This window comes from Trachemys scripta, chromosome 5, assembly GCF_013100865.1.
Source record: "Trachemys scripta elegans isolate TJP31775 chromosome 5, CAS_Tse_1.0, whole genome shotgun sequence".
Classification (NCBI taxonomy): domain Eukaryota; kingdom Metazoa; phylum Chordata; order Testudines; family Emydidae; genus Trachemys; species Trachemys scripta.
The window spans coordinates 37,929,967-37,952,957 of NC_048302.1; the positions used below are offsets into that span (position 1 = coordinate 37,929,967).

The 22,991-nt window shown below is 41.8% G+C and overlaps 1 protein-coding gene across 2 annotated transcripts in view; it reads left to right on the top strand.

Moving 5' to 3' along the window:
• The window catches only part of SYNPO2 (synaptopodin 2), a 115,907-nt gene extending 96,970 nt beyond the window's left edge, over nt 1-18,937 (top strand). For both annotated transcript variants that reach the window (XM_034772957.1, XM_034772958.1), the window contains one exon: nt 15,217-18,937. In XM_034772957.1, the coding sequence (XP_034628848.1) occupies nt 15,217-15,789 (573 nt within the window). In that variant the 3' untranslated portion in view covers nt 15,790-18,937. The remainder of the gene's footprint in view (nt 1-15,216) is intronic.
• The last annotated feature ends 4,054 nt before the right edge of the window (nt 18,938-22,991 follow it).

Consider the following 22,991-nt stretch of genomic DNA (forward strand, 5'->3'; position numbering starts at 1 on the left):
GAATGATCAGAGCAGGTAATCATCACGTGATCCATCTCCTGTTGCCCTATCCGAGCTTCTGACAAACAAAGGCTAAGTACACTTCAGAGCATGGTTTTGCATCCCTGCCCATCCTGGCTAATAAGCCATTGATGGACCTATCCTCCATGAATTTATCTAGTTCTTTTTTGAACCCTGTTATAGTCTTGGCCTTTGCAACAACCTCTGGCAAAGAGTTCCACAGGTTGACTGTGCGTTGTGAGAAGAAATACTTCCTTTTGTTAGTTTTAAACCTGCTATCTATTAATTTCATTGGGTGACCCCTAGTTCTTGTGTATGAGAAAGAGTAAATATCACTTCCTTATTTACTTTCTCCATGCCAGTCATGATTTTATAGACCTCTATCAGATCCTCCATTATTCATTTCTTTTCCAAGCTGAAAAGTCCCAGTCTTATTAATCACTTCTAACATGGAAGCTGTTTCATACTCCTAATCGTTTTTGTTGCCTTTTTCTGTACCTTATCCAATTCCTCAGTATCTTTTTTGAGATGGGGCAACCAGATATGCATGCAGTATTCAAGATGTGGGCATACCATGGATTTATATAGAGGCAATATGATATTTTCTGTCTTATCTGTCCCTTTCCTAATGATTCCCAACATTTTGTGAATGCTGCTCCACATTGAGAGGATGTTTTCAGAGAACTATCCATAATGACTCCAAGATCTCTTTCTTGAGTGGCAACAGCTAATTTAAACCCCATAATTTATATGTATAGTTGGAATTAGGTTTTCCTATGTGCATTACTTTGCATTAATCCACATTGAATTTCATCTGCCATGTTGTTGCCCATTCACCCAGTTTTATGAGATCCCTTTGTAACATTTTGCAGTCTGCTTTGGACTTAACTATCTTGAGTAGTTTTGTATCATCTGCAAATTTTGCCCCTCACTATTTACCCCTTTTTCCAGATCATTTATGAATATGTTGAGCAGTACTGGTCCCAGTAGAGATGCCTCAGGCACACCACTATTTACCTCTCTCCATTCTTAAACCATTTATTCCTAATTTTTGTTTCCTATCCAGGAATCTTCCCTTTTATCCCATGACAACTTACTTTGCTTAAGAGCCTTTAGTGCAGAATCTTGTCAAAGGCTTTCTCAAAATCTAAGAACCTTTCATCCACTGGATCACCCTTGTCCACGTTTGTTGATCCGGTTGAAAAATTTTAGTAGATTGGTGAGGCATGATTTCCCTTTGCTAAAACCATGTTTACTCTTCCCCAACAAATCGCATTCATCACAAGGGAACCTCCATTCTGACATTTTCTAATTTTTGTGTGCTTAACTCTATGACCTTAATAATGTTCTTTTAACACAGATTTGTGTGTGTAATTTTCTAGATTTTTTTTTAAAAAAAGCAAACTGAAAAAACAGAAAAATTCCATCATGTGGCATTATATTGACACCCACATGAGTCATCATCATGGTTGGAACATTAGATCCACCACTCAGACCTCTGCCACTTGAGCTAATGGAGTAACTGACATTCTGTATGTGGGCCAGCAATAGAGGGGAAGGAGACTCTTTTCCAGTGGGTTTCACAGTAGAGGAATGGTGAGACTCAGATATCATGGGTTCCATTCCAGGTCTGGAAGGGACTGTGTTCCAGTGGCACAGACTCTTCTGCCTTCTCTCAACCAAGTGTGACTCCTGTTCCAGTCTTTTCTTTTTCCCATGCCTGGTTCATCATCCCAGTCCCATTCTCCCCACCTCACTAATCCCAGTCTCCCCCTCACAGTCCCAGTATCCTCAGCCAGCTAGTCCCAGTTTCCCCCTTCTGAGCTCAGTCTCCTTCCACCCTAGTGGCTCTGCCCCATTCCCGTTTCCCTCCGTGGCTCGCAATCTCCTTACCCCGCCAGTCCCAGTCTCTCTCCACCCCCTTCTCCCAGTCCCAGTGTCCCTCTTTCCCAAGGCACCTTATCTCAACTTCTTTCCTCAACCCCTGTTGGTCAAGCTCTTATCCAGTCTTCATTTGAATCAGGCAACTTCCACTGCCTTGACCCAGGTCATTGAGAGCACAGGGAGAGAATCTCCCCACTCTTTAGAGCTGGACCTAGCATGACACGCAGCAGCCCAGAGTTGCCCAGCAGCCCAGTTGCAGGGAAAACTCTGCTCTGCCCAAGATCAACTCTTCAGGAAATTTAGCTGCTAAAATCCAGGAAGGAGGTACTGAAAATGTGCGATCTACAATTTTTCAAAGGCTTATATCTTGGCCAAATCTGAGCATATTTTCAAGGGTATGGCAAAATGCACATCCATGACACAAAGGCCACCACCCCCTGCCACATTTCAAATTCCTGCTCCAAAGCATGGGGGCACTAGAGCTTTTTAAATAACAGATCACCAGAAAATTTTATAATGAGCAAAACAATGTCTTTTCCCCAAAACTCATTCTCTAAAACAGCTGAACTATTTTGACTAAAAACTTTCAAAAGAAATCAGCCTGAGGCAGACACCACACATGAAAATTTTCAGCTAAAATGGTTAAATATTGGCAAAGTTATAAGCAACGGAAAACAGTGGAAAGTGCTAGACAACATTATAATAGATGAAACTACCAGCCCTGCTTAGAATATACTGTGTGTTTTATATTTATGTTTTTCAATTTGTGACAGAGTCATTTACTCAGCACCTTTATTTCTGTATTCATTTAAGATTTGTTCATTGTCCATACAGTATAGAGGAGACCGCAACTACTATATTAGATCCAGGTTTGCTTTAAAAATACATAGGCACTATGGGGGAGATGGAGGCAATCCTACTTCACTTTCCATGGCAGGATAGAAAATGTGTGTGTATGTGGGGGAGGTAGTGGTTCATAGCAAGTGATCAGAGAAGGATCACAGCTGTATGCATCTGTAGCCTAGACAAATTTCTATGGTGAATGCACACTCCTGACTTTTCCCCTGTGCACCCCAACTTTGTACACTGGAGTGTAAGGACAATATGTAGATGTGGTATGAACTGAGTGCAAGGATGGCACCAGGCAGACCTCTTTACCCCCAGAATCCAGCCACAACAGCCATTTGGAGCAAAAATAATGACTCTTGTTCAGTCACAAGAGTAACCAGAGATAAGTACCTGGGACAGCTGGTGGTTAGCCTTCTGCCAGACACAGCTGTCTATTTTTGGTCAGTACAGGATTTGGCCTTCAAGTGGAGCTCACACAGCTAAAATCATTAATAGTTTTCTAGCCAGAACATAAACCAGCCAAACTCAAACTGCACCTACTTTCAAATACTCTTTGGTTTCTTATCCTAGTTAACCATAACTTATACATGCACACAGCTACTGTTAAACTCCAGAAGGTGGCAGCAAATGCTCTTTCCTCTGGGAAATATGCTATGTCCACTCCTCTTGTTTAATTGAAAATAGGGATTTCTATGAGCCAAAAGAATCTCCCGTTCCTTGCATATTACAGATAAAACTTCATTGTGTTTTTACAATCAGATCTGATGTGAAAGTTATGGGACAAACTAAAGCAACCGTTTTCCTTTGCTTAAATTAAACAGAAGTATACTGAGCTAAGTCAATATCTAACTTATCTGTGGTAGAGCTGTGCAGAGAAAGGGAATTCCATTTTGCAGAGGATTTTGATATTTTGAAACTTGGTTTCCTTTGGATTTGGAATGAAAACCAAAAATTTTGAAATTCTTTATAAATGGGAATGCCCTGGCTCCATTGCAGTCTGTCTGGATAGCTTCTCTAGAACCATGGAAACCTTGGTTCAGAGGCAGCCATATCACACCCCCACCACCACTACCACCACCTTCCCAATAGTTGCACTTATAGCTTGAAGTTTTTATTATTGTTTAATGTAAAATGCCCCTGAAATGGGTGACACCACTTTGGGCCTTTAAAAGCTGGAACAGCAGCATAACCTTCCTTGCAGTGGCACAATGGATTTCAGGAAGGCAGATTTTGGTAAGCTCAGAGAGCTGATAGGTAAGGTCCCATGGGAATCAAGATTGAGGGGAAAAACAACTGAGGAGAGTTGGCAGTTTTTCAAAGGGACACTATTAAGGGCCTAAAAGCAAGCTATTCCGCTGGTTAGGAAAGATAGAAAATGTGGCAAAAGACCACCTTGGCTTAACCACGAGATCTTGCATGATCTAAAAAATAAAAAGGAGTCAAATAAAAAATGGAAACTAGGACGGATTACAAAGGATGAATATAGGCAAATAACATAGGAATGCAGGGGCAAGATTAGAAAGGCAAAGGCACAAAATGAGCTCAAACTAGCTTTATGCCTAACATAGTGAATGCTAATGGGAAGGGGGTAGGTTTAGCAGATAAAATAAAAAAAAGAACAAGTTAAAAATCACTTAGAAAAGTTAGATGCCTGCAAGTCACCAGGGCCTGATGAAATGCATCCTAGAATACTCAAGGAGCTAATAGAGGAGGTATCTGAGCCTCTAGCTATTATCTTTGGAAAGTCATGGGAGACGGGAGAGATTCCAGAAGACTGGAAAAGGGCAAATATAGTGCCCATCTATAAAAAGGGAAATAAAAACAACCCAGGAAACCACAGACCAGTTAGTTTAACTTCTGTGCCAGGGAAGATAATGGAGCAAGTAATTAAGGAAATCATCTGCAAACACTTGGAAGGTGGTAAGGTGATAGGGAACAGCCAGCATGGATTTGTGAAGAACAAATCATGTCAAACCAATCTGATAGCTTTCTTTGATAGGATAACGAGCCTTGTGGATAAGGGTGAAGCTGTGGATGTGGTATACCTAGACTTTAGTAAGGCATTTGATATGGTCTCGTATGATATTCTTATCGATAAACTAGGCAAATACAATTTAGATGGGGCTACTATAAGGTGGGTGCATAACTGGCTGGATAACCGTACTCAGAGAGTTGTTATTAATGGTTCCCAATCCTGCTGGAAAGGCATAACGAGAGGGGTACTGCAGGGGTCTGTTTTGGGACCGGCGCTGTTCAATATCTTCATCAACGACTTAGATATTGGCATAGAAAGTACGCTTATTAAGTTTGTGGATGATACCAAACTGGGAGGGATTGCAACTGCTTTGGAGGACAGGGTCATAATTCAAAATGATCTGGACAAATTGGAGAAATGGGCTGAGGTAAACAGGATGAAGTTTAACAAAGACAAATGCAAAGTGCTCCACTTAGGAAGGAAAAATCAGTTTCACACATACAGAATGGGAAGAGACTGTCTAGGAAGGAGTACGGCAGAAAGGGATCTAGGGGTTATAGTGGACCACAAGCTAAATATGAGTCAACAATGTGATGCTGTTACAAAAAAAGCAAACATGATTCTGGGATGTATTAACAGGTGTGTTGTGAGCAAGACACAAGAAGTCATTCTTCCGCTCTACTCTGCTCTGATTAGGCCTCAGCTGGAGTATTGTGTCCAGTTCTGGGCACCGCATTTTAAAAAAGATGTGGACAAATTGGAGCGGGTCCAGAGAAGAGCAACAAGAATGATTAAAGGTCTTGAGAACATGACCTATGAAGGAAGCCTGAAAGAATTGGGTTTGTTTAGTTTGGAAAAGAGAAGACTGAGAGGGGACATGATAGCAGTTTTCAGGTATTTAAAAGGGGGTCATAAGGAGGAGGGAGAAAACTTGTTCACCTTAGCCTCCAAGGATAGAACCAGAAGCAATGGGTTTAAACTGCAGCAAGGGAGGTCTAGGTTGGACATTAGGAAAAAGTTCCTAACTGTCAGGGTGGTTAAACACCGGAATAAATTGCCTAGGGAGGTTGTGGAATCTCCATCTCTGGAGATATTTAAGAGTAGGTTAGATAAATGTCTATCAGGGATGGTCTAGACAGTATTTGGTCCTGCCATGCGGGCAGGGGACTGGACTCGATGACCTCTCGAGGTCCCTTCCAGTCCTAGAATCTATGAATAAACTGCCCCCTTTCCTCCCTCCTTCATTTCTCCTTCTTCTACAATACTGGTACTCTGCATATATTCCATCTGGAGGCCAATGTTAGTTCAGGATTGAACATGCTTTTGACATGGAATTATGGAGCAGGGAAAATTTTTCAAAATTCCAAAGTGACATAGAAACCTAAAACTCCCTTTTCAAAAGTGACTTAAGCAGTTAGGAGTCCACGTCCCATTGACTTTCTCTGGGAATGACTTAGGTTCTTAAGGACTAGATTCAAAAAAGGATTTAGACACCTAACTGCCTCTTTAGGTGCCCAAATCCAGCAACATCGACAAAAACCACAAAACTGCCACCTAACCCTATAAGCACATCAGTTTCCACTGGTGAGCTTGACCAAGCTGCCTAAATCCTGATGTCACTGAGCTGCTTGGTATCCTAGGTCATGCCTCACCGCCAGTGGGATTCTCAAATCAGACAATCGTATGCCTATCTTGCCTGCAGGGCCCAATTCAGTAGGCATGCTCTGAGTACACCTAACTCAAACAAAACAAAGGACAGCCAGGGGCGAGCATGTGCACCCCACATTATAGCCAATAGCCCACTTGTTAAGGACACTGTCTTATTTGGAGGAGGGCCTTGAACCCAGGTCTCCCAGGAGAGCTTCCTAAACACCCAGACTATGGGGTATTCTGGGATAGGGGTCTCTCAGTCTCTCCTGTTGAGGTGGTTCCACTTTGTATAAATAATTAACTCCCCATTAAAGCAGGGATTTGACCCTGACTCTCCCACATCTCAGCTGAATGCCCTAACCACCGGGCTATTGGGTCAATCTCTTGCTTTTTCCTCGGTCTCTGGCCAAATGAATATTTAATTATTTATACAACGTGGAACAACTTCAACAGGAGACATAACTGGCGGGGGGGGGGGGGGGGGGGAGAGAGAGAGAGGGGAAGAGCACTTTCCTGAGATGTGGGAGAACCTGGATTCAAGTTTCTGAATTTCAACTCCAAATCAGGCAGAGCAGGGATTCGGAAACAAGTCTCCCACATCTCAGGACAGTGCTAAGCACTGAGCTATTAGCTATAATGGGTGGGGATCTCCCTCTGATTCTCGGGAGAGAGGGCTGATCTGTCTTAGGTGCCTGACTCCAGAAGAGGGTTTATGGGTGAGAATCCCAAGTGGAGATAGACTCCTCCCTGCCCAGCTTGCTGGCTTCTGAGAATCCCTTATTTACGCAACTTGTTCTCCCCCTACACTAAAATGGGAACTCGGATGCCTAATTCATACCTAATAAATAATGCTTAGCTCCATATTATAGTGTTTCATAATTACTTATGTATCTATTTCACAAATCATATAGACAGACGCACATTTTCTATACACACACACACACACACACACACACACACACACACACACACGTGTGTGTGCATTGATTCACCTCTATATAGTCAATTCAGTAAATTACTTTTGGGAATAATGCTACATTTGCTTTAGTGTATATGAATATACACATCAAATATATTAAAGATATGTATATGGTAAAATAAATGTTTGCTTTATTGAACATTTTATAAATACTTTGCATTTTTAAAAACGTTAATGTAACAAGCCTTTCAACTGTTCTCATGTATGTTGGAGAAGCCAACTGCAGCTATAAAGATTCCCTATGATTCTGGCAGACAATTTATTTGTCTTTCATCCTCTTCTTGTCTAAAAACTGTTACCTCCATTCAGTAACTATTCTAGGCCAATGGTATTCTTTCCTGAAGAGCTTCAAACAGAGTAATGGGAAAGCACAAACTAATCACAAAATAGCATTTTGACTTGTCGTGATGTTGCAACATCACATACAACATCTTCCTGCGATGAAAGAATATCATAATGAAAACATTGCAACAGGATGTCCCCAAGGTATTGTGATTATTTTGTAGCTTTCTGCTGCTTCATTTGATGCCATATCTCTTCTCTTTCCATGCTCCCTTTCTGGCTGGTGGGAGGGAAGGGAAAAAGGGAGTTTTTCCTCTCTCTCCCTTCTTCTAAATTTATTTATTTAATGCTTCAGGGAGAGGAAGAGATTGCTAATGCCTCTCTGTTTGCCTGTCATTTTCCCCACTGCTTCATGTGTGATCTGTGTTTTGTATATTCTACTTAAGGCCAGCTACATTCCAAGCCATGACACAATAAAACTTCTTGATGAACCTTAAGAACAGAATATGGATTGAGAACAAGAGGTTGAGTATCACTGTGCTCAGTTAACACTGTCTGGCAAATGAATTGTGAGTGAATTCTAGTGACTAGAGATTGGCCTGAGCCATGAGTTCCTGTGGTTAAGACCAGAATTCTGAATAGCCGATTACTGATAGGAGTCAGTCATGCATTTAAAATCTGGATTTTGATCCAATTTCAGGAATGTTTAGGTCCAGTGTTTTGGTTCAGGCCCATCTCTACTAGTGAAAAAGTAGTAATTCTAATTACAACAATATAAAATTAATGTATCATCTCCTATTCTTTACCTGTGAAAAAATAGGAGGTAGGCTTGTGTTTTTAGCATAAATTACATGTTCCTGAAAATCCTTAAAGGTTTGTTTTCTGAAGTGTGCAAGCAGATGGAGCATCTTTCTGCAATGAAGCCTAGGGAGTATGCAATTCCAGAACAGCATGGAAGCAGACAAAATAGATCTATTCTTACTCAAACTGAGAAAGTGACTGCAAAATTATTACCTGAGTTTATGTAATTATATATATATATATATATATTATACACGCACACACACACACAGGTGTACAAGTTGCTAGTGGATAACGGTCTTCATTACAACAGCCATTACCATAATTGGCACCAATTGGAAGACTTGTTGGAAGTCTCAGCTGGGAGGCCCAGGACTAAGTGGGTATGTGAACTTGAGGTAAGGATTGAGGCACATTGGCAGGGCACAATGGATAATCTTGTACTGTTACTGCCTGTGCTGTATTACTTCTATGGATAAAGAGAGGAATTCGGGCCCTGATTCTACTGTTACACCAGTGAAAATTGAATCAATGGGGTTACACTGATATAAAGTTCACATGACAGAGAAGAATAAGGCCCTCAGCACCTTGTCAGCTCAGCAAACAATATATTCATTTAAAACTCCATAGTAAAACAAAGTTGAAAACTTGTTAAAAAGAGACCTCTTTCCTTCCCTAGTCCAGTAGTGACATCAAACACCCCCCCACACTCTCAAAGACAAATGGAAAAATCCTCGTTGACTTCAATGTGTTTCTGACTTGGCCCCAAGAAGAAAATAACTATTTTATTTTGTTTTATGGTTTTCTCTGTAAAACTGCAAAAACTTGCAAATATTATTGCAAGTCCAGTCCATGAAGTTAAATTTCTTATCAGAGACATGAAGCATAAAGATAAAATACTGTATGGCATATCATTGACTTAGTACAGTATAGCTAATACAACTTTAGACCCTAACCCTGCAAAGACCTAGGCACATGTTTAACTTTACAGAATGCGAGTAGTCCCATTGAATTCAATGCTTAATTGAATTCAATGGGAGTACTCACTGTGCATAAAATTAAGCATGTTTATAAGTCTTTTCATGGTTAGGACCCCAGAGCCAAGTTGTGTTCTGCTACATCAGTGAAAATGTACAGTATCTCCACTGAAATCATTGGAGGTACTAGGAGTAACAGCCTAAAATGGAATTTGTGTGTAATTATTCATTACACCTTTATGAATAGGTAAACCAGTCACTGCATGATACATTTAGTTCAGATAACAATGTACACCAAAGTAGTAAAACAGGTTTTGCCACGTATTGTAAATTATTGTCAGGTACACAAATTAACTTCCTATTTAAATGTCTGTACATTTTGAATTATGATGAATTGCATTGGAGTTGACAATTTTCCTCTTAGGGTCAAATCTTGAGATCCTGTCTCAGGTTTTACTCAATCCTTATTCAGTTCAGTTCTAATCTCACTGAAACTAGGCTTTGTTTGGATAAGGAGAGTAAAAACCATGTACTGACTTCATGCTTTGGCCTCCAGTATTTATTTTTGGCCTGATTTCTCTCAGTTACACCTATTTTATACAAACTGGCTTCAATAGAGCTATTCCTGATTTGCATCAATATAAGAGAGCACACAATCAGGCCCATTAATTTTTAAAAGCCCAAGAAATTAAAAAAATTAGTAGCAAGAACAGAGGGAATGAAACAGAATTATTTTCTGTTTTTACTAGAAGGTGGCTGCTATTTCTGTTCAGAAAAATCTCTGGTCCAGAATAAGTGAGGTATCCCGTAGTCAAAGATATTTTCCTCTTCTGGGATCAGATTGTCTCTCAAATTTCTGCTCTACCTAACTTCAGCATAATCACCACCAATCTCTCTCTGAACACCATATTCAGTCAGCAACTTCTGTCAGAGCCTCTCTCTGCAACAACTATAGGCACATTACTTGAAGATTGCAGTTAGTCCAAGACACAAGGTAATGATGGTAATGCCTTCCTCCCCACTGGAGAAGCAGACAGGCAAATCCAAGGTTCAGGAGTGTGGTGAAGTGCATTCTGAGGCAAGTACCCAACCTAGAAAGTGGCAGGATCATTTCTAACCTCCTAAGCTATGTCCCAAAATTGTGGATTTCTTAAGCCTCTCACCAAGAAGGGCAAATTTGTTCTTGCTTACTTCAGCCTCTTTCCAAAGAATACGTCCTGGAAAAATCCTTCCCCTCAGGATCCAGAAAGGCATTTTTCCTTTCAAAAGATTTAAACTTACATGGAAATGACCCTTGGGGGAAAAAAGCCTTGGCTCCTCCTCCAAGGAATGAGAGGTTACTTCATCCTTCTCCTGAGTAGATGAAGAGGAATGCCATTCTCACATACATTTGAATCTTGAGGAGCCAAATGACTTCATCAGGAAGTTGTCTAAACTTAAGTAATTAATAATATTAGCTTAGGGAAGGTATGAAGAATTCAAGCAGCCCAAGAAACCCAAACTGGCCTGAATATGCTACTAAAACTGCATTCTTTGTGTGTGAATCAGCTAGAGTTGGGAAACTCGTTGTGTTGTGTTTAGTCTTGTGACAGTTATTCTGGGTTTGATCTTGGACTGGGAATTTCCTTCTCTATGAGGCCAAGTGATTTGTCTCTCACCATCATGAGAGAATTAATCATTGAATAGTCTCAGTAATGCAGATCTTGGACAGATCATGTACCTGAGATCCAGGATAACACTCTCAACAGGAGATTTCTGGTATTGCATTGGGACAAATATTCCAGATGATGGATTCCCCAGTGAGAACCAATCATGGACCTTTTCATCTCACAGGAGATTCAGTGGATGATCCCTTACTCCAGTAGATACAAGGACAGAAAAGCTTATGTAGTTGATATGTTCTCCCTTTCAGAGTTAAGGATGACATTACCTGCATTCCTACCCAGTCATTTTATCCCCCAAAGTCTCACAAAAAGTATAGAAAAAAAAAGAACTAAGTTCAAGCAATCTTAGTATCACTAACTTTGCAAAGGATGATCAGACGTATCATTCTTGAGGCACAATGGATAAACCCATCCTTTCTTCCCATTTACCGATCTGGACCTCTTCCCCAATGTCTAATATTACTCCCAAATCCAAAGACACTCTTCCAAAAGGCTTGTCTTCTGAAGGGCAGAACTGCAGGATTGCAAGACAATATGATTAATATGCTCATTTGTGAGCAAAATCCTCCATGTCCAAGGCATATTAAATTACTTGGAATATTTTTTAAAATGGTGCAAGCCAAAGGATGTCATTCCATCCCAGTTCTCAGTAGCATAGATTCTCCTTTTTCTGTAACAACTCTTAAAAAGATAAATTTATGCTTTGGGAGCCATTAGTGGGCCTGTGGTTGTAATGAATTTTGGTTACTACTCCTTGATCATGAGGTTCTTCTTAGTTACAAACAAATTAAGCCCTTGATAAAGCATTCTTTTTCTGGGGCCTGAATCTGGTTGTCAAAGCCATCTGCTATTCTCCTTTTGAGCTCCTATCTACAATATCCCTAGAAATTCTCTTCTACAAGGTTACTTTCAGCTCTCTTCTATCAGTTCCCCTTCCTCACCCTATACCATGATAAAGCAGTCCTCAGAAGGGTTTCCAGTACCCTGAGGTATTGTTTGATTTTCCAACAACAATTTTCACTTCCTAGTTTGATACTCCCCCTCTTAAATAAAAAAAAAAAAAAAAAACACTTACCCTAATCCAGTGGTTCCCAAACTTGTTCTGCCGCTTGTGCAGGGAAAGCCCCTGGCGGGCCAGGCCGGGTTGTCCGCAGGTTCGGGCCGAGGGATGTGCTGACTGCCTTTACTGCAGCCCCCATTGGCCAGTGGGAGCTGCGATCTGCCAAACCGGCGGACGCGGCAGGTAAACAAACCTGCCTGGCCCTCCAGGGGCTTTCCCTGCACAAACGGCGGAACAAGTTTGGGAACCACTGCCCTAATCCAAACATGCTCTAGGCCATTAAATTTTATCTACTCTACATTTCTGAAGGCCTCATCTTCATGTCATGGAATGGGGACATTTGTTAAATGAATTATGAAATGTATTTCATTGGCCTATCAATTTCTATTGGATAGGATTATTATTATTTTTTTTTAGATTAAGTCCCATTCTACCAGGGCTGGGCAGAACGAGAAGGTACCTCTGCAGTCAAAACCACCACAGCAGCAACTTGGAAGTCTCTAGAGACCTTCTCCAAACATGACAGACAAGCATAGCAGCTTCAGCTGATACTGCCTTTGGATGTCAGATCCTTATGACAGCTGTTCTCTAAACAGTATACTTTCCATCCCCTACTTATCTCTGGGATCCTACGTGGTCTGAGGGACTTAGAACTCTTCTGTCTAAACTGAAAGCTCCATTGAACAGAAAGGGAAATTTTCCTTACCTGTAAAAAGGTTTTCTGTTCAGCAGAGACAACTATCTGGAACCCTTTGATGACCTGCTAATTCAGATGGGAACTTCCCCCGCCACCTTTACAATCTTATCTTGTAAACAGTGTCACTGTTCAGGTTATCAGAGTAATTTATTTAATAGAAATTGTGTCTCAGATTGCACAGAATTCTTTATAAGTTCACAACATTTTAAAATTTCTTTTCTTGCCAACTGGTTAAATGAAGCATATGAACTTTACTTGCCAAGAAAGCGATTGACTGTGCTGCCAACTGAGGAGAGCATTTGTAGTAGCTAGAAGAGGAGAAAAAAATCCTTAATCTGATTGGAGGACACACTTGGGCCAATCTTTGGCCACAGAGAACACCCATCTACCTGGATTGTGATCGTTACTGAACAGAAAACTGTTTACAGGTACTACCCTTTCATGATATGAAGATCTGGAAGAACTCCAACCCACCTTTAATGGTATGATCATTTCATCCATAGGCAAAAGAATATATTCCCCTGTGCCTTTGTAGGGTAAAAAAGAATAATTTTTCCTTTTCTATTTAAAGTGTACATTTTGAGTGCTGAGCTGAGCCCTATCCAGGTAAAAGTGAGTTTGTTTGGTGACTCAGACATCAATGTGCACCCTCATGAGTTCAATTAATTTTTAACCTAAGTGTACAAAGTACAGTTCTTTTCTCAGGATGGAAATTTGCCATTTGTTGGAGGCGGTTAATATGTGTAGGGCATTTCTTTCTGATGTTGGGGATAGCTGGTAATTAGCTCAAATGGGCAAGGAGGAGGATTGTCTTGTTGTAAAACAGAGGCGGAGTCTGCCAAAAACTCACTATGAAACCTTGGCTATGTCACTGATGGCCTGTTTTAATAGGTACTGACTGACCAAACCTATTGTAATCAATAAAAGCTGCAGATGCTCAGGAACTTTGAAAATTGAGCCATTCATTTCTCCCTGTCTCAGTTTCCACATCTCTGAAATGGGGCTAATAACATGTACCTCAAAGTGGTGTATGAGATACAGGTCATTAACTTTTGCTGAGTGCATAGAGATCCGCTGATGGAAGGGCCTAGAAAAAAAGTGAAGTATGACATTAACAATATTGAATACTAAACAAAATCATTAATGGATAAATCTTCACTTTGCACAATTCAGACTCCTGTTGACTTCAGTAGGCTTAGTTTAGATTAATCCCATGGACTTTAAAAGTTATATAGGAAAGGTAATTCAGGCTACTGTTTTCAGGATAGAAACTTAAAGACCTTGGACACTTAGGATCCTAAATATTTTTGAGGATCTGGCTCTAATTCCCATTAAAATCAATGGGAGTTATGCTCCTAAATACCTTTGAGGATCTGGACCTTAATGCCCGATTTCAAACGAAGTATGGGAATTAAAGGCTGTTCCCAGACTTCAGGATATGAATCAGAGGACATAGTCAGTTAAGTAGTCTCTGTCCATATTGTTCTTCCTAATTTAGGAACCATGTGATTTGTCAGATGCAGAGTGCACATTTGGCATGTATGCAAAAATGGGTACTTGTACTGTATATTGCTGAATGAAGACTGCTGAGGACAAAAGCCTTCCCATGAACAGAGTTTTTTGTTTAAAAGTGCTGCATTACTAAGACGATTAGGATTTGTGGAATATGAATGAATTTCTCCTAAAAATGGGTCAGAGTGTTCTGAAATTTTTAGGGCACTGTCATTTAAAAGGAACAAGGTTAAGTAATGTCCTATAATGTATTAGGAAAATTATTGCATCAGCATTTTTAGTTATTTCATTCATTTTTGTCCTCTTTCCACCCATGATAAATTTAATAATTTCAATGGAAAAGAGCTCCTTAATAAGGGATGAATAAAATACACTCTTGGCTAGATCTATTGGACAAAGCCAATTACTACATAAGTAAGTTTATGCCTGCATCCTGTACAGATAGTCAGACTGGTAAGAGCAGTTTTCCTCCCATCCCCCTTTTCACCTATTATGAAGGACAGGGCATGTTAGCAGGGTAGAGGAGGTGGAAGGGAGCTTTCGGTGTTGCTATTCATATTGTACCTGTTCAGTAATAGAAGACTCCTTCAGGTCTGTCAATCTGGTGTCTTTCCCAAACATTTGAATTCTCTCTCTTTTTCATACACACACACACACACACACACACACACACACACACACACACACACACACGAAGGGTGACATGTTCTTAGAGATCTGTTGTTCCTCATACTGCCAGCAAGTTCTTGTACTCTCTCATATACTAACATGCTAAACAGTATGCCAATAGCCCAACAATAATTCGCTTCAGTTGGGGAAAAGGGAAAGGCCTTCTGTCATTGATATTCAATTATTGTGGTTACATTTGAGGTTTTGTTGTTCCTAGGAAAGAGGCAGAGGCTGCTCATTATCACTTCCTGTGAGGCCTTCTTCACTCACCTATCGAGCCATATCCCCTGCTTCACCTCTGATGTCCCAACCTGGCCTTGGTTACTTCAGCAAACCAGCAGCAGCAGCCAACAAGCCTGGCAAGAGATTGACTCCCTGGGAAGCAGCAGCCAAGTCCCCTCTTGGCCTAGTGGATGATGCTTTTGGCCCCCAAAACATTCAAGAATCCATTGTTGCTAATGTAGTATCAGCTGCTCGCAGAAAAACACTCCCTGAGCCACCGGATGATTGGAAACAAAGGGTTTCCTGTGTGCCTCCATCGCCAGGTGTTCATGCTAGCCTTGCATCATTTGGAAGGAGGCAGTCTGGTATCACATCCCCACCAAAGAGCAGTATGTCAGCCCCCAGCTCCACTTTTCAGTGTGGCTCTCGGCTTCAATATGCATATTATGGTCAGCGATCCCGAACAGATCCTGACATGATGTCCATGGATTCCAGATCCGACTACTGCCTGTCAATGGCCAACTCAAACTACAACCCACATCCAAGGGGATGGAGGCGTCAAACATGAAAGTCAGAAGAACCTGGCATATTTCCCTCCTGCCAGCTTCACCAGCCTTAGTTGGAGGAGTAAAGTGACCAGTCTGAATAGCTTCTTGGTGGCTGACAGTTTCTGAACTGAAAGAATGAGGAAGTTTTGTAGAATGGTGCATTTTTCGTGATATTTCAGGGCTTTCAGTTCTAGACTAAATTCAATTTTATTCCCAGGCTACAGTTTTGTTTTGTTTTTTAAAAAGGTCAAATTTGTATAGGTGGGATAATCAATATGCTTATTACAAAGCCATGTAGAAAAAGCTTTAATTGGACAGAGTACAAAGACATTTACAGATGAGTTAATGAAATATACAAAGAATGAAATAAAGCTTTTTAAAATGAAATTTTCTGGTGGGATCTGTAGGATTTCTGGGTATATTTGATATCTGATTTTTAGGACATGGACATAGCCAGACTTCAGCGAGGGTTATTTTTCCAATGGAATTCCAAAAACTTTGGAAAGGTTTACTCAGCATATTGATCATATAATTTCTCTGTAGCATTTTTTTTTAAAAGGGATTCTAGCAAAGTAAATCTTATAGTTTTACTATGATAAACATACAATACTTCTATAGTAATTTTACCTGAAGCTCTGGTACACATTAACATATGTTAATATCATGTAATCATGCAATTCAGAGGGATTTAAAGGAAGTTTGGGGTGTAACTCTCCATTGTAAGTTTTGGCTGTTGTAATTACCCACCCTAGTTTGAAAACAGCAGGAAAGAAAGTGACGTTATGATGAACTACTGATATGATACTTGGATAACAAAATGAATCAGAGAACTATTTAATATAGTTAGGTTATATTTAAATTGGGTTGCAAGTGACTGTTGTAATAAACAATCAAACAAATACATGTCAGTCTTGTAGGGGTGTTGGATGACAACTACATTTATTTCTTTGTGAAATGTTTAACTTGCTGAACATTTAGTGCAGCAGATTCTGCTACTAGTAGTTGAATACTTGAAAGGCTTTTGATTTGTAGTCTCATTTTGGAAGGCCAAAATAGGTTATAACACAAGGACAATTCATGTTACGGGCAGGAGGTATGTGGAATATGGTTTATGATAAGTGTTATATGGTCTGAGTCTAGTTAAGGCAACACTAAGGAGAACTAAGGAGAGTTCTTAGAGTGTTAAATATGTCTTGATGGAGTTAGAGAGATGGTAAATAATTTTGTTACTGCTGGTACATATCTTACATTTACAGTTCATTTAGTTAATAGCAACATATGTGGCTAAGCCATATACTACAAGCTCACTGGGTAGTTTAGATAGTATTAGGTGTTCAATGAATACCCAGTTTTACAGAGTGCACTGCACCATCCTTAGTTGTTGGATATTCTTCAAATATCGATCAAGCACGGCCACTTGAAAAATATTGCTGAAATATAGTTGAATATCTGTGCTTAAACCATATTATAAGTGTAAGCAGAGCAATTTGAAAAGAAAATTAAAATTCACATGCATAATAAGAAAGTGTACACAGAAACCAGGTTATAAACCAATGTAATTTTTTCCCACAAGAGGCTGGTTTCTGTTTTGAGTTGTATCCTTTATGTTGTTATACTGTGAACAGAATTAAGCAATGTTCAGAAAATAATAATTTGGCAAAATGCAACTTTAGGGAAAAAAAGCATTTCACTTCTCAGAATCTGGAAAATAGCTTTGTATTTCCTTTGAAAATAATATCATGCATCCGAATGAAATGTAGAAATATGTAGTTAGAAATAAAACACCCACACCTAAAAAAGATTTCCAAAAATGCCCATATTTTAAAATGTTACAAATATCGTGTTATGAAACAAAAGTATACTAAATGAGGGTTCAGTGCTGCAAACATTTACTGTAAACTCACTGGCTGTAAACTTATTCATGTGCCTAAGTGTTTGCAGGATCGAACTCTAAAAATGTAACAATCTCTCTATATAAGGCCCAGAATACTTCCAGATGGATGTTATTAGGTAGGTTAGAAGAATACCTACAATCTTTATACACGTTAACTTTTCATCACTATCCTATTCAGGGCTGGGCTTTTACACTTAAACTGATTCATCTCCCACTAAAGTCAGTAGAAAGACTCCCATTGACTCAAGCAGGAGCTGGATCAGGTATTTAGTAGCACCAATTCTGTGGCCATAACTCAGGAAAATGTCCATGGAATCAATGTCAAATGTAATGAGCCTGAGTAAAGGCTGCAGGATGAGCTGCAGTACTGCCCTCCACACATTACCCTGTATAGGCAGGTAGCTGTGTGTTACCGTAGCTGTTTCTTTGGCTGCTTTAAACTAGGGTAAGTCAACTCTACCTAAATGAAACCTAGAGGGTAGCCATAAGCATTAGGATTTTGAAGGGGGGGGGGAAGAGACCAGTTTGTAAATACACCAACCCTAAAGAGAACGTAGATCACTTTTCTTATACAGACAAATAGGAAAGCTCTTTTCCAGAGGATAACTGAGGTTCACACACTGCTTTTATTCATTTCAATGGAGTTTTTGTCATTAACTTCAATAGGCGCAGTATCAGGCCTCAGATACTAATATTACAATGCATACAGAGTTTTCTGAAGCATCACTCTGCACCTTTCATTCTTCTTTCTCGCCCTCATCCCATCTCTGGCAAAAATATTTTTCAGTCAAAATCATGTGATTGTGTTGTGTGTCAGCTCTGAATATTCATTTAAAGTGTTTCTTACATTTTATTGTTTGTGAATGCACAGATCTACTCAGTTAGCGTGAGGAAAATAGCCCTCTCCTGCCCCCCCGATATATTAGATGCCTATTATTTACATTAGAACTCACTTCTAAACTTCAGTGTTGTCTTTGTTAATATGCAAAGAATTTGAATATGCAAATGTAACCAAGAGTTTAGTTTCTGTAGTTATACTAGAATATAGATGTTCACATTTTCTTGTTCATAATTAGTTTTCATTTTAGTTAGCTGTATCGCAATTAAATATCTATTCACATAACATTTTTGCATTATAGGAAAGTCTATGCTATCCTTATAAATGGATTTTCACTTCTACATACTGTTTGTTCACTGCAAAGGACACTTTATTTGAAGAGAGCATGCCAGAGATGTAAATTGTATCATTTAATAAAGTGATTTCACCAATCAGATGAAAGGCAATGTTGCTTTCTCCCTATTCATGTTAGTTTTGAAATAATCTGAATCCAAACAAAGTTTAAATCGCTCATTCCGCACCATTTTTAGAATAATTGAATTTACCAGTCCGTAACCCCACAGCTGTGTGAGCTTCTAGAAGCTTAAGTCATTATCAGATCAATGGCAACATGTCAAAGTCAGTAGAATTTCATCTTCACACTGAGTAAGTGGAGGAAATAAACACATGTAAAATGACGCTCAGGGCAGTTTGCAACATTTTAATTCTTTCCCTCTCAGCATGGTTCCCCTTTGAAGCTTGACACTGACATCTGCCTCCCTCCAGAATTATTGGTCTATCACCATTGCATGTAAACATCTGTTAGTTACTATGCAGTTCTTCAGAAGAGCTGGATTACTGGGGTTTTATTTTTTTAAAGGGAAAGTTGCTGTTTTCACAATCTGTCCCTCTGAAAAAGCTATTTCTTTTGAACTCACTGCTAACCGTCACACATCTCAAGGTCAGTAACTGCTCACGAATGTGAAGAAAGTGTTTACAGTCTGGCCCATAAAAAGCTAAATCCTGCTTCCTCCATTTATGTGACTAGTCCCAATGAAGTCAATAGCACCTTTTACATTATGGAGGCAGGCAGGATTTGTCTGAAATATAAAGATGAGAAAAGTGAGCATGTAGCTAAAATTTGGAAACCTGTAAAACTTGACAATGGCACTTTGTAAGTCTTTGGTATAATTAAGCATTTAAATACAAAGGGGAAGCTGTATTTATGCTATTCAGATATATTTTAATTCTAGAGTGCTTAAATATGTTATAAATAAAGAAACTAGTTGAGTGAAATGAATGTTTAGTGTAATGAACAATACTTGGAGTAAAGAGAAAAGTTGCATGAGTTTAGCTATTATCAAAGCTGTTATTTTGCTCAAGATGAAAGTTATCAGCTGTTTGTTATTTCATGATAAACTCATTTAGAACACCTTAACCCCATGTAGAGATGCACTTAAACTGCAAAGTCCAGATCTAGATTTGGTCTCAAACTCACCTAAATTCCACCCCTGCTCAGACAAAGTTCCTCCTGGCCTCCCTAACAGGGGAGGGGGAGGAGAGCCTCTTAGTCTCTGGTAGCTCCTCTGGGTGTAGTGGCGGCATGCTAGACACCCAGATCAGTCTTTCCCCTCTGGCGGGGTCTCTTCCCCCAAACCTCTGGGGCCCAGAAGGTCTCTCTCCTGGTGTTTGTCAGTAATTGCACCGTCTGGCTCACCAGTAGTACACTTGCTCCCCGCAGCTCCATTGCGCATGCCTATCTTACTGGAGGGGAGGCTTTTAACGGTTCTGGCAGGCCCTTGATTGGTCCCAGGTGTCCTAATTAACCTGGAGTAATCCCTGTTCAATTACCAGGGGGAAAGGGACATGCTTATCCTGGGGCTGTAACTATCATTAAAGAATCTACTTAAAAAAAAAAAAAACACTCTCCTAAACCTCCAGCGTTCAGCTGGCCCCATTCTCGGACCACCATTTGGTGGCCACAATGGCCCCTCTTACTACAGAGAGGCTGGGACCAGCCTACTAGCATTTTAACAATAGCCTGCTGGAGGATGTGGGCTTCGTGGTGTCCTTCTGGGAGTTTTGGCTGGCTTGGCAAGGGCAAAGGTGTGCTTTTCCCTCAGTGCAGTAGTGGTGGGACCCAGGGAAAGTTCGTGCCTGGCTCTTCTGCCGTAGCTACACCGGGGGGGGGGGTGGAGTCAGTCAGCGGAGGGATGTTGTGATAGAGCAGTTGGAGTGGTAGGTCTTAGAGTTGGAGAGGCATCTGGCTGCCAGCCCTGGGGATCCATCTCTCTGCGGAGTGTGCCAGGAGAAGCAGAAGGAGCTCCAGACCCTTGATGACCTTTGGGCCCAGGGTGCCTTTGTTTGATCCCGCATCCATCTCCTGCGGGAGATGGATCATGGCTCCCGCTTTTTCTATGCCCTGGAGAAAAGAAGGCGGGGGTCTAAAAAGCACATCACCTGCCTTTTGGCAGAGGATGGTGCCCTCCTCATGGATCCAGTGGAGATGCATGAGAGGGCCAGGACCTTCTACACTGGCCTTTTCTCCCCGGATCTGACGAACACTGCTGCCTGCAGAGCAGTTGGGACAAACTCCCGATGGTCAGCATGGGCAACCGGGACCGGCTAGCGCTGCCTCTCACTCTGGCTGAGTTCTCAGAAGCCTTCTGTCTCATGCCTACCAATAAATCCCTGGGCCTGGACAGGTTAACCGTGGAGTTCTACTGAGTATTCTGTAATGCCCTTGGCCCAGACCTTGTCACCATCTGGGCCAAGTCCTTGGGGAGCAGGGTCCTCCCTCTGTCATGCAGGTGAGCGGTGCTCGCCTTGCTACCCAAGAAGGAGGATCTCTGCAATCTTCAGAAATGGTGTTCCATAGTCCATGCTGAGAAGTGAGATAAGGTCGTGGCAAAGGCCATCTCGCTACGGCTGGGGTCCGTGCTGGCAGACGTGATCCATCCAGATCAGACCTACACTGTCCCAGGCTATACCATCTTCGATAACCTTTACTAGGTCCAGGATCTCCTTGAGCTGGGGTGTAGGGATGGTCTGTCATTCGCCCTCCCATCTCCAGATCAGGAGAAGGCGTTCAACCGGATGGACCACGCATATCTCCTGGGCACTCTGCAGGCATTCAGCTTCAGACCCAGTTTGTGGGTTTTCTCCAGGTGCTGTACGCCTCTGCCGAGTGTCTGGTCAGGCTCAACTGGACCCTGACTGAACTAGTCAGCTTCAGGCATGGGGTGCATCAGGGGTGTCCACTGTCAGGCCAGCTGTATACTCTGGCTATTGAGCCCTTCCTCTGTCTCCTCTGTAGGAGATTGACAGGGATGGTGTTCCATGAGCCAGAGAGCCAGCTGGTTCTGTCGGTGTACGCCAATGACGTGCTCCTCATGGTCCAGGATCTGGGTGACCTGGTCCAGGTGGAGGCCTGTCAAGCCTACTCAGTGGTCTCCTCCACCCGGATCAACTGGGTCAAGAGCTCTGGCCTGATGGTCGGGGATGGCGGGGATGAGCAAGCTCCCTCCCACCCGCACTTCAGGCCATCCAGTGGAGCGCAGGTCCACTGCTCTATCTTGGCATTTAGTTCTCAGCCATGCATCCGTTTCTGCCAGAGAACTAGCAAGGTTTAGAGGGCAGGGTGGCTGAGTGGCCACAGAGGTGGTCAGGACTGCTCATGTGCCTCTCCCTAATGGGGAGGGCATTGGTGCTTAACCAACTGGTCCTGTCCATGCTCTAGCACCGACTCAACACCCTGTGCCTGGCCCCACATTCCTGGCCTCATCTCCAGAAGCTGGTCCTGGAGTTTTTTTGACAAGGACTGCACTGGGTCTCTCTGGAGGCTCTACATCTCCCCCTGGAGGAGTGGAGACAGGGCCTGTAGTGCTTGCGCACTCGGGTCCATGTCTTCTGCCTCCAAGCCCTGTAGAGACTCCTTTATAGTGCAGGTAGCTCAGCGTGGAGCACGCTGGCGCATGCCATCCTCCACCACCTCCGATGTGACCAGCAACTATTATATCTCCATCCAAGAGATCTTCTGCAAGACCTCTCTGAGCTGCTAGTCTTCTACCAGGACTTCTTCCGGACCTGGGGGCTGGTTTCAGTGACTAGGTCCATGGTGGTCATTGAGGGCTTAGATCTTTTAGTAGAGCCCCTGCTGCACAGTCTTCAGTTTCATATGTAGGTGGCGGAGTCCCCCTTGATGCCAGAGGTTGGTCCTGGCAGAATCCACCAGGATTGGAGACCTCCTGGACTACGACTGAGGGGACTGGGTAGATCCCCTGGCGCTAGGTTGGCACATGGGGCTCTCCACCCTTCGGATCCCCCGGTGCGTACTTCAGGAGGTAGAGGCCGCCTTACTGCCCACTTCTTGGGTCTACCTCAAGTGGGTCCTGTGAGAGGGCGCTCCCCACCCACCCCCACCCCAGGCCCTCCAGACCTTGTCATAGGGCTCCTACCCCGCGAGCCCTCCCAACCCCCTCCTCCTCGTACCTAAGCAGGCTCCATGCTCT